This window comes from Canis lupus, chromosome 28, assembly GCF_011100685.1.
Source record: "Canis lupus familiaris isolate Mischka breed German Shepherd chromosome 28, alternate assembly UU_Cfam_GSD_1.0, whole genome shotgun sequence".
NCBI classification, from domain to species: domain Eukaryota; kingdom Metazoa; phylum Chordata; class Mammalia; order Carnivora; family Canidae; genus Canis; species Canis lupus.
Window position 1 is genome coordinate 32,503,472 of NC_049249.1, and position 14,053 is coordinate 32,517,524.

At 46.7% G+C, this 14,053-nt stretch overlaps 1 protein-coding gene across 1 annotated transcript in view; it reads left to right on the plus strand.

Moving 5' to 3' along the window:
- Nucleotides 1-14,053, plus strand: part of DMBT1 (deleted in malignant brain tumors 1) — a 150,534-nt gene that overhangs the window by 10,906 nt on the left and 125,575 nt on the right. Inside the window, 8 exon segments of the mRNA XM_038579001.1 lie at nt 1,635-1,661; nt 3,803-4,114; nt 5,383-5,430; nt 7,195-7,233; nt 8,010-8,333; nt 10,123-10,164; nt 10,919-11,242; nt 12,179-12,208. Of these exon segments, the coding sequence (XP_038434929.1) occupies nt 1,635-1,661; nt 3,803-4,114; nt 5,383-5,430; nt 7,195-7,233; nt 8,010-8,333; nt 10,123-10,164; nt 10,919-11,242; nt 12,179-12,208 (1,146 nt within the window).

Consider the following 14,053-nt stretch of genomic DNA (forward strand, 5'->3'; position numbering starts at 1 on the left):
TCTGAGTTCTTGCTGCAAAATATCACTGATGAAATCCTATCCATTGACATGAGTGAGAGCACTATATTTTATTTAGTAATTTTTTAGAGAGAAGGGAGAGAAAGAGGGAGAGAGTGAGGAGGGGCAGAGGGAAAGAGAGACAGAGAATCTTAAGCAGGCTCCAGGCCCAGCATGGAGCCTGATGTGGAGCTCAATTTCATGACCCTGAGATCATGACCTAAGCCAAAATCAAGAGACGGGTGCTTAACTGACTAAGGTACCCAGGCACCCCAAGAACACTATTTTTTATTTTTGTACTTAGAATTTTATTACTGACTCCTTGATTCTTGAATTTGAGGAGATTCACCTAGGATATCATCATTTGAAGTCTCAGAGTCTGATATTTCAATTGTACAAGCAATTTCACCATTATTGTTATCATCTAGGGAGCTTCTCTCTGTTTACATTCCTATTCTGATTCATCTAGTTATTGTGAAACACCTTCAATGTCAATTTTCTTCTCTTTGCCATTGGTAACAATGACAAATGAAAAATTCTGAATTTTTAACTGTATTCAGTGAGAGCTAAAAGCATCTTACAAAGACTGTGCTTCCAGTCTTTTTAAAAAAATACCTTCTTGAAAGGTAATGTTATATTTGGGGCACTGAAGAATGATGATGACCTATCTTACCAGTTCATATTTCTTCTAGATAATAACACCATTCTCTCATTATCTTATTATGTAACTCTTTTTTATGGTAGTTAATAATTAATGAGCAATGATGAACCAATTCCTTGAAGGATGATATAGCAAAATGTTTCAAGCTATAGGAAAAATGAGATCATCAAGAGCCCGTAATGTATCTTGGGTTTATAAAAGGATCCAATAAATCCATATGGTGACTATAAAGTAGAATGCTTTTATTCTATTTTCTTTTCACGAGGAAATATTCTTTTCTTTCTTTGGAAGACCTCCAGAAACATGTAAAGTCTAGAAATATCAATCCTTACAAATAGAGCGAGGCCTGATGAAAAAAGAAACTCAAGAGCTAAAATGGAATCTGATGGATCATGAAGGTGTCCTGAGGGTTAACCTGAAGTGGAGGTGCATGGAGAGCTTCATAGTGGCTTCACTAATGACAAAGATCCAGGGTTCTCTAGATATTGGTTTTGTTCAAGATAGAGTAAAAATTTCTTAAAGTATGGATCAGAAGGAAGAGGATATCTGATAACAAAATATGTACTTATTTAGGGGACCTCTGAGTGGCTATTCCAAAGGCTAACTCAAGTTTCAGACTGGAGGGAGGATTCAACTGGCACCCAGAATCCTTGACAACCAGTCTAAACTGCTTTTTCTTGCTTAGTTTTTCTTTCTGAGCACAGATTACATCCTGTAACTATAAACTGTAGCATTTAGGGGGCAGGGTAAAGAGACATGCACTTTATTATCTAAAAATCATTAAACACCCCACATCCAACCCACTTGTAATGTATGATTGCAAAATCCCAAACACTTGGCAAGAACGCTGGAGGTACATAGAACCAAGGGTGGACCACAGCGCCCTCTGGCATGATCATAAGGTGATGCTCAAGCCAATTTCTCTTTAGATATTTATAAACCGTGGAACCTGTTTCAAGATGAATTTGTTTTCTAGGTCTCGACACCTCGACTACAGACTATGGTAAGACCTTTTCTTTTTACTTGTCTTCCCAGAGCTTTTCTCACTGGCTGGGCCAGCCAGTTCTGCTGTCGCTGTTGGCTTGTTGAGGCTGAGTATAGTTTTGGTTATAGAGCAAGTGCCTGCCCTTTGGAATGCAGGGATGGGAGGGAAGGGGTAAGGGGATATACTGAGACCCTAGGCATGTCCCAGATGCACTACTTACTTAGCCTCATCTGTCATTCTCCTTCCTTCTTCTCTCTGCCTCTCAGTCATTTATTGCATGAGATTAGCTTCAGTTTGGTGTCAGGAGAGACAAGTGAAAAAAAGCCAAGGCCTCTTCTTACCACTAGTGATAGTTATCTTGAAGATAGCTAACATCCCACAAGTACTTGCTATGTACCCTGCACAAAATTATTTTCATATAACAAATGAGTTAATGTATAAAAAAGTCATTTAAAATACTGCTTGGTGTATATTAAGTGCTCAACTAATGCACATAATAAGCGCTATTATCATGAAATCTTTCCAATGCTTTGAGGTGAGTAGTATTACCCCCAAGTTGCAGATGGGGAAACTGTGGCATAGTTCAGTCACTTGTCAATAGTTAGATGTCTAAGGTCACATGGTGACTATGTGTCTGGGCAGAAATTTGAGCCCAGATAGGCACCTTTGCCTCTGTCCACTATTCTTACTAAATCTATCCATTGCTCCTCAACCTCTGAGTGAATGTGCAGACTTTGCACTGAATTTGACACATCAGAGTCCTCAATGTGCTCATTTAGGATAGCAGACCCTGCCATGGTGTTCTTGGCTCTGTTGAGGCCAATTGCTGCCCTTTCAGAGCATGCCCTGAGAGTCCAGGAATGGCCTGGGAGATGCTTTAGCAGAGATTTCTGGTGACTGACACCCAGCAAAGGACAGGCTAAGGCAGGGAGACTGAGGAGCTCTTCTCCCTGACTCAACCTAGCAATAACCAAAGGGGTGCAGGAAGGACTGAGAAGTACTGCAATGCACTTGGGAACACCCTAGAAATAGCCCAATTGGCCTTTCCTTGCTCTTTCTCTGAGCCCTTCCCTTACAACAACCACAGAAACCACATGCCCCCTTATCTATCTTACATCCCATTCCAAACTCTGGTCACTCCTTGACCACAAATTTCTCATAACCTCAAACTATCACTGAAAAGCCATACCCAGGATCCAGCTCCTGCTGTCATGATTTTGGCCTAGATCTCTTGGGACCTGCTCCCTATTTTCCTTACATCATCAGTGAGAGTGGTTTAGGAGAATCACGTCAGGCAGGAACATGGTGCCCTTCACGGTGGCACTCAGGCCACCATGCGTCAGCTCTCACAAGAGGCCCAAAAGGTGAGGTGAGGCCCACTCCTGGGTGAATGCCATCTGAGATTTGACCCTGATGGCTGTGGAGAGTACATTGAGGCATTCTGAGCAGGAAAGTGAGTTGAACATATCCTCATTTTATAAGATAAAACTTGGGACATTCTGGGGGAGACAGAATCCTGTCATAACAAGGCTGGGTACAGAGGAAGCACTCCATCAATGCTTGTTGAATCCATCAATGTGGATGGATTAGAGAGGGAGGGGCAGGGGCAGGAAAATCCACAGGCGGGCCAGTGGAGTAGGTCAGATTCAAGAGAAGGAAGATTTACCCTAGCAAAATGGCAGTGAGAATAAAAGGAAGACAACCTTGTTGAGAAGTTGGATATACGAGGTACAGAAGGGGAGGAATCAAATATAACAACCAGATTTCCAACACAGTTCTTGTGGAGCATGGTGAGACCATTGATTCAAGTGGAAGAAAGAGACTGGGTTGGGTTTGGGACAGTGGGGTGAGATGTCCTGGAGGCCACTGGAAATGTTGGTTTAGAGCTTGGCTGGGGTTGTAAGGGCTGATCAGCACCAGAGAGGTAGATTTGGGGGTCCTCCTCCTGGAATCTCTGAGTACAGGAGCTCTTCCAGAGAGAAGATAGCATGATAAGAAGGTTAAGACAGTGCTTGGCAGAACAGTGACGTGTAAGGTGTGGGAGAGCAGAAAAACAGGTGGGGGCAGTGGTTCAAGCAAGGAGGAGGACAAGGGGTGCTGGTGAGTGAAAGCCAGGGGGCAGAGAGAGTGGACAGGAGCTTTCCACTGTGTCAATGCAGGTTTGCCCCTGAGGTTGGTGAATGGAAGTGACCGGTGTCAGGGCCGCGTGGAGGTCCTGTACCAAGGCTACTGGGGCACCGTGTGTGACGACGACTGGGACATCCAGGATGCAGATGTTGTCTGTCGGCAGCTCGGTTGTGGTCTTGCGGTGTCGGCGCCAGGCGGGGCCCACTTTGGTCAGGGCTCGGGGAACATTCTCTTGGGCTTCGTATACTGCTCAGGAAGGGAGCCCTACCTGTCGAGCTGCTCCCATGGTGGCTGGTACAACCATGAATGTGGACACGGGGAAGATGCTGGAGTCGTGTGCTCAGGTAGAGCTGACCTCACCCCGCCTGTGCCACTCAGACGAGAGTGGCTCCTTGCTGACCTCTACATCACAGCATGTGCACCCAGTGCTTTGCAGTTTACCTGCTTTGCTCTACGTCATGTCTTATTTGATGTTAGAGAGAGTGGTCACTTTTCATAGATAAATGGAGGCTCAAAGAGGGCAGGTAACTTGCCTGGAGTCCTAAATCTTGGAAGTGGTGGAGGCGGGTTTCAATCTCAGGCTCCTCCAGAGTTTGCCAATGCAATCACCCAGTGGTATCTGGTATCCGAGGGTCTCTGCCCTGGGGATGACAAAACACCTTCCTATATGGCATTTTCCCCTCCTTTTACAGATGGGACAGAAGGATCCAAAACTTCTGGTCCTTAAAGCTTAAATGTATACCAAAATCAACAGAGGAGTAACCAGTATGTTTTCTTTATTGGAGATTAAATGACCAGATAAAGGCATTTATACCTGCAGTGGAAGAGAGAAATTCTCCCTGACTCAACCTAGCAAAACCCAATACTGGGTTTCTCCTTTGTTCACAGAGTGTTGGTAGGTGTTCAACCACCAAGAGGTCTTTAATCCACAAAGAAACTCTGTGGATAACAATCATTGTACCCTGAAGGAGGCTTCCTAGATAAATTGTCTATCTTTAGAGTGATCTCTGGCACTTGCTATGTGGACCAGTGAGTGTTCACATGTCACCATATATGGGATGTGACCCTGATAATCCAACTATCACATGAGGATGGCCTCCCCCAGAGAGTATGGTCCTCCATGCAGTCACTTTAGAATGGGTTTATTTTAGCATTTGGGGATACATCTTTGAAAACTACTACTTTCTTAGTTGGGGCCACCTTCTCAGAAACATCTTGATGATGGTAGATATTTGTCATTTGAGGGTGTTGATGAGCTATAGAAATAGATAGTTGGTATTGGAAATGTGATCTTGTTAATCAGGTGGGCCCGTTAATTAATGAGGTAATTTTTTTTTGGATGGAGACAGTGGGAGCGGGGGGGTTGGCAGATGATGGCAAGAGCAAAGAACATCTCTGATGGCATTCCAGCTTTGAATAAGGACTGGCAAAATGACAGAGAGATGATCTCTGTCTCATAAATAAGAAACACAATGACTCTACCCACTTATTTTAGCAGTGGGTAGAGTTTCTGGGTATCTGCACCTAGCCCTTATTCCAGAGCTGAAGAAGAAGGCCAGCTCTTCTCAAATGAGGGCCAACATTGAATGACCTCTTCTTTCCTCCACTCCAGTTTCTTTTTCTACCACAGAGGCACCCCTGGCAACAACTGAGGCAGAAGGTAATATTTGTTATATGGGATCCCTATGGGCTCATTACCTGCACCCATGTGATCATCTCTGATCCAGAAGAGGTGTAAAAGATGTAAGAGATAGGAGTGGTCAGTTCCCAAGTGAGAACCTATGAACAAGGCCTCAGGCCTAAATGGGTTACCCTTCCATGGACCATGTCCCTGAGATTGGGGAGAGATCAACCTACAGGAACTTCCAAGGAATTCCAAGGAGGAGCTCAGTGTTCAGTCTCCAGGGGGGGTCCTGTTGCTCATGCTCAGTGCTTACCCTTATGATACTGCATGCTGATGGCTGGCCAGGCTGCGGTATTGGGTCTCTGGCTGCAGGGCCTGGAAAGGCAGATGCAAACCTGCTGGAGCAGTATCCTCACCTTCCTGTGCTCTTTCTTGAGCCCATTTGAGGCCACTTTGGTTCATTCTCAATATAGAGGAGCCATGGTCCTTGAGCTTCTGGGCATCAGAGGTCTCATGCACACACCATCGCCCCCAGTGAGAGAGTTGGGAGGGGCACCTCCAATGAGAGAGCTGGGAGGTAGTCAATACAGCTTGGGTTTCTGGCAGCCTGGGCTTTGGGAAGGAAAGTCATGGCCTATATCCCATGGAAAAACTTGGCCCTAGAACAGGAGAAGGGTAGCCTCCACACAAAGACTCCTGACTAGAAGTCAGCATGAATCAGTTGGGAATCTTAATGGTACACATATCAGGCATTTCCATTCCTCAGACGTGGGCTTTCCTGTGCCTAAAGCCCACGGGGTGAGGTCTGACTTTTTCTCTTCCCTATGATTAAGGACACAGGTATCACTAAAGCTGAGGATGAGACTGGCTTTATTATAATTTACCCACATCTCTTCCCAAGATTCTTATTTGCAGCAGCTATAAGAGAAAAACCTGCTCCTCTCTATAGTGGTTTCCCCTGAGAGGCCTGCTATGTATTAGGAGTAACAGCTGAGCCTGACTAGTTCTCAATACAACTAGTCCATCCAGGGGGTGCAATGAGGGGCTCAGGGGCTTGGCTATGTGATTATGACCCAGGACTGCAGATGGGACTTACCTAGAGCTACTCTTGTCAGAACCTCAACTGTGGGGTGGAGGAGGGAATCATACTTCCTCTAGATCTGAAAAGACCTCATGTAGAAGCCCAGTAGGGAATTCAGAAATAAAATGAATGCTCTGTTGGCAGTGGGCTAAGAGGTGCTCTCAGGTCATCTCCTCTTTAAGCCCTTGCACCCCGTAGTTTCTTTCTGGGGCCTGGAACAAACACCATAAGTCCTTGAAGCAATTTGAAAATCATAGGTTTAAAGCCACAATCTTACTTAACGGGTAAACATCAGAAGCATTTTCACTAAAGTAAAAAGGCAAGAATGGTCTTCAGGACCCCTGTCATTTAACATTGTGCTAGAGATACTAGCCAACACAGTTAGACAAGAGAAATCAACTGGAAGCATAAAGATTAGAAAATTAATTTTAGCATCTATCTCCTGAAGCCCTGCATAGGTCACATGTGGGATGGTTAGAATCAAGGTCAGTAGGTTGATAAAGAGATACCCCACCACCACCACCAAATAGCTTTTTAGAATGAAAGAATTTGAGGCTTGACAGGTTTGTACCCTTTTCCAAAGTCACAAAGCAAGATAAAATCCAGGTCAGAAATGACATCTCCTTAGCAGATTCTACTTTACTTTCAGTCTTTGATTCTCCTCAGAGAGAAACTAACTTTACATTTTCTGTCCCCCCTTCTACAATCTGTCTATGAAGAAAGCACTACAGAGTACACTGTGGCTACTGGTGCAATAGGTAATGAATAATTTTATTTGGTTCTCTTTCTGTAGATAATGATGCCAACTATATACTTGGGTTTCACTCTTGTTCAGAAAGATTTCTAGGGGATGAGGTGAGAGAGAGTGTTGTATGCAGATAGCACAAAGGAAGATCCCTTGTGAACCAGGGCCCAGCTTGAGTTGGAGCCTCCTTCATTGTCCATCTGTAGTGGGTGGAGGAGTCATTTGAAATGTGGAATCTCCAGGATCCTGGGTGCTTTGAGTCAGAGACCAGTAGCGTCAGTCTCTAGCCTACAGCACCAGCTGTCCCATCTCATAAATCTGCACTGGCTTCAGCCATTTTAGCCCCAAAGACTTGTCAATGGGGCCAGGAGAAGCATGGGCAAAATGTCAACCTCAGCCAACCCGAGACATATGTCAGAACTCCTCACAGGACATCCTGATGTCATCAGACTTCTCTTCAGCATGGGACAGTCATGGATATGCTACCCCAAGAAGTTGAGCTGTGTCTCTGGTTTGCCCAGACAAAGAATATGTGGATAGTCTTAAGTCCTCCAGGCTGCAAACTAAGGCACATTTACTTTCCCCTGAAGTTCTAGTGGCTAGGGTTGGGGAGAAAAGTCACTGTCCTTTTAACCACAAAGAATTCTAACTCATGACATGTTAAGAGTCCATCCCAGTCAAAAATCTCTCAGAGATCTTTGCCCGTTATGAAGTGCTCTGAATATGATAGAGTCTTAAGACTTAGTCATTGGTGGCAACATATAAGAAAAATGTTATGTCTTCATTTAGGGACTGAATTGAGTTTAGCCCTGAGGCTGGTGGGCGGAAGTAACCAATGTCAGGGGCGTGTGGAAATGCTATATCAAGGCTCCTGGGGCACCGTGTGTGATGACGACTGGGACATCAATGATGCCAACGTGGTCTGCAGGCAGCTGGGCTGTGGCTTGGCTGTGTCAGCCCCCGGGAATGCCCGGTTTGGTCAAGGTTCAGGGCCAATTGTGCTAGACAATGTGCGCTGTTCTGGGAATGAGTTCTACCTGTGGAACTGCTCCCACAATGGCTGGAACTTGCACAACTGTGGCCATGGTGAAGATGCTGGTGTCATCTGCTCAGGTGGGAATGAAACATTTTTATCTCTTTCTCTCCCTGAGATTGTCTTTGATGGGAAGAAACATACTACCCACAACAAGCCCACATCCAACCCTCTCTGAGATACCAAGGTTTCCTGGAGGCAGCAGGCTACTGAAGTAAAATGAAAAGTAACATGTAGGGTCTGCTATCCTCCCCTATTTGGCTAATAGAGAAAGGTCAATAATGTTGCAGCAATGATGGCATAGAGGGTGAAAAGGACCATCCACTATTCATGGGGCAGAAAAAAATGGGCCTCATTCTTCTCGGCATTTGCTCAGTCCACATCCCATTTCCCAAGGCCTTACTTCTCAAGGCAAACTTTTTGGGAATGTGGCTGGAAAATGAAACAATTACCTTCACTCCTTTATGGTTGTATTATTCAGTATCTTCCATGAAGCTGACTCAGAAAACAAGATTGCAGTCCAAATTGTGAATTGGAGAGGGCAGTGATGAGCACTGGGGAAGTGGGGAAGGTACAGTGAATGGCAGTTCACTAGTACATGGAATACTAAAGAAACACAGGAATATGGGGCTCAAGTTGACCCCCTATAGAACCCTGAAAACCCTTGTAAAGACTAGGAGCATTTCGCCTGAGCTGGAGGAATTAGGGTATTTCTAAATTAACCATTCAGATTCACTCTTGCTATTCCTAAATGGAGTGAACACAATGGATTTGGTGGCCTGTTCCAGGCCAGGAGGTGACATTTGACCTCCTGGAATGTCACCTTCAGGCCCAGCAAGGCAGTCATTAGCAGTGGAACCCCCAGAGAACAGAGAGAATCATGGTGGGCCCTGGCTCTGTCTACCCTTAGCGCACGTGGAAGCATGATCTTAGTAGGTATAGAAAGATTTTCTTTGACCTTTGATCCCATTAAGACACCTGTGTGTTTTGTGTCTGACTCATATTTCTTTCTCACATCTACTCAGTCCCAGTCCACAGTTGGGTCAGGTAAGTCCTCTGCTACCCTACTCAGAATATCCCTATCTTTGGTCCCACCCATCCCTGTTCCCATGAGTCTGGGTGAACTATTGCTCTTTGTATAAAACCGGTGGGAACCTGTTGTTTCCCCCTGTCATTGAGTCTCCAACAGACTGTTCTTAGTTAGACATAGGACTCAAGGGGTCCCATCTTTCCATCAGTTCATGAGTTTTCATCTAATCCTTTCAGTGTTCTAAGAGATAGCTGCCGGCAGGCTCAGAGACCTGGCCATGGGTGCCATGAGTCTCAGCTGGAATGCAGCTTGGGCTGACAAGTTGAGTGGGAGTATGGATGCTGATGACCAATGAACTCCTACTGAAATGTCATCTGAGCAGGCTGGATACTGTCCCTTGCTCAGAGCTTGCAATAGCCTCAGAATCATCAGGTCACATGTATCTCCAAAGTGACAGGGACAGAGCCCAGGAAATGGGGGTGGAATAAGTGATGGATGTGTTCTGGATACAGGGCTACCTAGTTGGCTCCAGGTTGACCCGCGATGACCCTGACTCTTTCTTCCAGGCTTCATATGGGAATCCCCTCAGTTGTCCATGAGTCAAGATAGACAAGTGGCAAGGGTTTTCTAAGCGACAAAAGAACACGCCAGGCTAAGAGATGTGGAGGGACCTGGCTGATGTACACAAGGCCTTTGTCTCAAAAAAGCTAGCAGAGCACCCCCAGGTGGAAGGTGGAAGGATGCAGATATACCACTCTGAGGATGCCTGCCAAAACCAGTTTACAAACACCACATTCCATGTTGTCTAACTCTGGTCTTTACCTTTTTGCCATATCCAGCCACCTGGATTCCCACCACCATAACTTCAACAGCAGAAGCAGGTAAATATATCAGTCCACCCTCTCTGGATGAGCTTTGAGAGAAAGTCTGGGTTTGTACGTGACAGGAGGAGTCTCAGGGTGTGCCCTTCCTTATCCTTGTTCCTGTGTGTGTGTGTGTGTGTGTAGAGCTGGGGGATAGTCGGAGAAATCTCTGAAGATAAGGCTGTGGGTGTAATCTTAGGGGCTGGCCACCTGCCATTGGGATCCTGGGCTGATGTGCAGCAAAGATCCTCCCCTAGGTGCTCTGTGTACACCGTAGAAGCCCCTCAAGTACTGCTGGGACCTTACTTGTGGCTCCCAGGCCATGGTGGATAGCCAAGGGAAGCGGGGAGGTGGGGGGGATGTGCTAGTTCTGCACCCTGCTTGCCAAGGTGCATGATGTCGGGGGCTTTGGCAGAACCAAGGCAGGATGCCACAGAATCAAAAAGCTGCCCGATAGGGCGGTGGTCTTGGCCTGTGTCAGTAGCTCTGGAGCTCCATACTGGGTGGGCCCAGTGCATGTTGGGCTCGTCGAGCATCTCACCTCCATAAAGCTCATGGGATGCTTCTTTACATGAGAGCATCCTTAACTCTGAGTTGATTGAGAGGTCTCTGCTCCTTTACCTGTGGTGAAGATTAACCTCTGGGCATGTTCAAAGGTCATTACCTGCCCAGGAGACTGAGACCAGGAAGAAGCCCCTCGGTCGACAAAACATTTTAAGCTTATTGCCTTAGAGATACACATGGAGGAGGGTTTCTGCTCTTATTCCTTCAGAGACTGATTCAGGTTTGGCCCTGAGGCTGGTGAGTGGAGGTGACCGGTGTCAAGGCCGCGTGGAGGTGCTGTACCAAGGCTCGTGGGGCACCGTGTGTGATGATGACTGGGACACCAGTGATGCCAACGTGGTCTGCAGGCAGCTGGGCTGTGGCTGGGCCACCTCGGCCACCGGAAGTGCCTACTTTGGTCAAGGCTCAGGCCCGATTGTGCTGGACAACGTGCGCTGCTCTGGGTACGAGTCCTCCCTGTGGAGCTGCAGCCACAATGGCTGGAAGGTGCACAACTGTGGACACTCAGAAGATGCAGGTGTCATCTGCTCAGGTGAACCTCAAAAATCCCAGTCCCCTTTCATGGTGATCTTTACTGAGAACAGACACACTGCCCATGCCAGGGTGCCCACCTGATCCTCTTCCAGATATGCTGCTGTGCCTTGCCAGCTTTCCTAAGGAAGGCTGGCTCCTGAAGGGCTATATAGGGTCACAACAGGGACGCAGCCCCTCCCTTGTGGATCTATAATGCTTTGGAGCCTCAGTGGCACAGGGGATGGAATGGCCCATCTGCCACTTAGTGAGAAGACACAAGGAGTCCCTTCCACACAGTAGGATCGTCTGTTCAGTCCACAACCCTCTCCCCAGGGCTTTTCTTCTCAGTACACATCTTTGGGGGATGTGGGTGGAAAATGAGCCACCTTGGCTCCGTCATGATTTTGTTATTCTGGGTCCTCCATGAAGTGATCTAAGAGAACAGGAAGCCTCTACATTGGGAATTTGGGAGGGCAGGAAAGAGACTTTGAGAAGTGGGAAAGGTGCAGTAAATGGCAGCTCCCCAGTACACGGAATGCCAAAGAAACACATGGGACTATGGGGAACAATTTGACCTCCTACAGGAACCCTGAAAAGGCTTGTAAAAATTGGGAACATTGCACCTGGGCTGGTGGAGTTGAGATCTTAATAGGCTAACTCTCAAACTTATTCTTGTTGTTCCCACGCTGAAATAGTACAATGACTTGGGTGGACTGTGCCTGGCCTCCCGGTGATATTCCACCTCCCGCAATGTCAGCATTCAGGCCCACCAAGGCAGGCAAGGGGAGTGGGACATAGGGTGGGGCAGGACTGAGAGATGACGACTGGCCATGGCTCTGTGTATTCAGGAGCTCACAGAGGCATAATACCAGTAGGTATAGGATGAATGTTTTTATCTTTGATCCAGTTGGGACAGCAGTGTGCTTTGTGTCTGACTTGTGTCCCTTTCTCACAGCTGCTGTCTCCCAGTCCACAACCCAGCCAGGTGAGTCTTTAGGGACTCTTCTTGGAAGGTCCCTATTTTGCCTGTCCTATCCATCCCTCTTCTTCCCATGTGGGGGGAAACTACTGCTCTCTGAAGAACTTGTGGGTACATTTTGTGCCCCACACACAGTCACTGAGGCTCCAACAGGCTGCTCTTAATTTAACAAGTCCTTCCCATGGTAAGCATCCTGCAGATCCTGCTGAAGTATCCACATTCACCCAGTAGTCAAAAAGCCTGGGTGAAATTCCAGAATCTGGAGTTCAGTGTCTGAATTTCCACCTGGTCCAGTGTGCAGGTTGCCTTTAACCCCAAGAGCTATTATTTTCCATCACTTACCGGTTTGGGCATACTCATTCACCATGTTTTTGTGTGTAAGTGACAGCAACCCAGCTCAGCTTCTGATATGCTAGCAGAGAGCTAAGGGGTGCTCACATGTAGGAAATTTAGAGCAGGTGTAGCTTTGGGAACACCAGGAAGTAGAAGTTTTAGGACTGTCTGCCACCAGCTTTTGTCCTGCCTCCGGTTTCTAATGTGAATGGGCTTCACCTTTGCTTTGCTTACTCCATGTGAGGGGTAGTTGCCAATCCCAAGCCCCTGTGTCACCAGGAGAAAGGTCTTCACTAGTCCCTGGTCTCTGGCTGACATATCCTGGAATGAGTTTCAACAGTCTGTTTGGCAATACCTGCTTCACTAGAACCATGTCCCTGTGCTCTGTGGGCTGGTCATCTGGGTCCATATGCCCACCTTCATATTCCCCAGGGGAGAGGTGAGGAAGTGGCTCTAGGCCCTCCTTGAACCTCATGGAAAGAGGTTTTAACTGGTTTGTTTAATAAAAGGAATGGTGTCAGGGCAAGAGATTTGAGACATGAAGAGGACACTCCCCTGTCAGAGCCTGACCCTCTCCCAAGGTCTCCCTGCTGTGTGCTGCCCAGGCTCCTAGAGTCCCTACCCAGAGCCTTGCCCCACTGTGAGAATATCAGCCCACATTGGCCCTTGCTCAAGCTGACCTCTGTCCCAGCATGAGGGTCTGAGTTGCTAGAGCAGTATCTATGTGGGAAGTGAGAGAGCTGGATGGCCCCAAGACCTGGTGCTTGTATTCCTTTGGGATGGTAGGAGTCTCAGCTCATGCTAGTTACATCCTCCAGTGAGACTAGGATCATGGGACTCAGTGACCCAAGACTGGAGAAAAGTCAGAGTTATTGCTTCTCTGCCCTCTCATCATCTGTGCTTCTCCCTATGTAAGTGTTAGCATTGTACTGTGTGCTGTGGAGAGGCTTTTAGGCTACTGACGGAATGCTACAGCCCTCAACAACAACACGGTACCAGAGTTTCTCACCACATCTAATGGATATCTCATTCCCTGAACCGGTCACATCCCAATCTACTTTCCCTTGACCATCTGCTCTCTGCCTTGCCTCTCTCTTCTCTCTGGATTCGTCAGTTCTGGACATTTCCTGTGAATGGAAGCAGCTATCAGGTGGTCTTTTGTGACAGGCTTCTTTCAGGCCACAGACTTTCTCAAGGTCCACCATGAAGGGGCGTGCAGACATTGGCAACATGCATCTCCACCCATATATGAATCCCCTTCACCTGTTGCCAGACGTGTTTACTGTTTGATCTTTGGGTATTTTCAATAGTATTCCCAGCAACATATGTATCTATCTATCTATCTATCTATCTATCTATCTATCTAATTTATATATATATATAAATTACCTATTTCTATTATTTGGGTTATATCTAGGAGTGGGAATGCGGTTGATATGATGATTTTCTGTTTACATTTTGTGGATGCCCAGAAGTGTTTAGGGTAGCAGATGGACCAAATTCGGTTTCCCCCTGGAG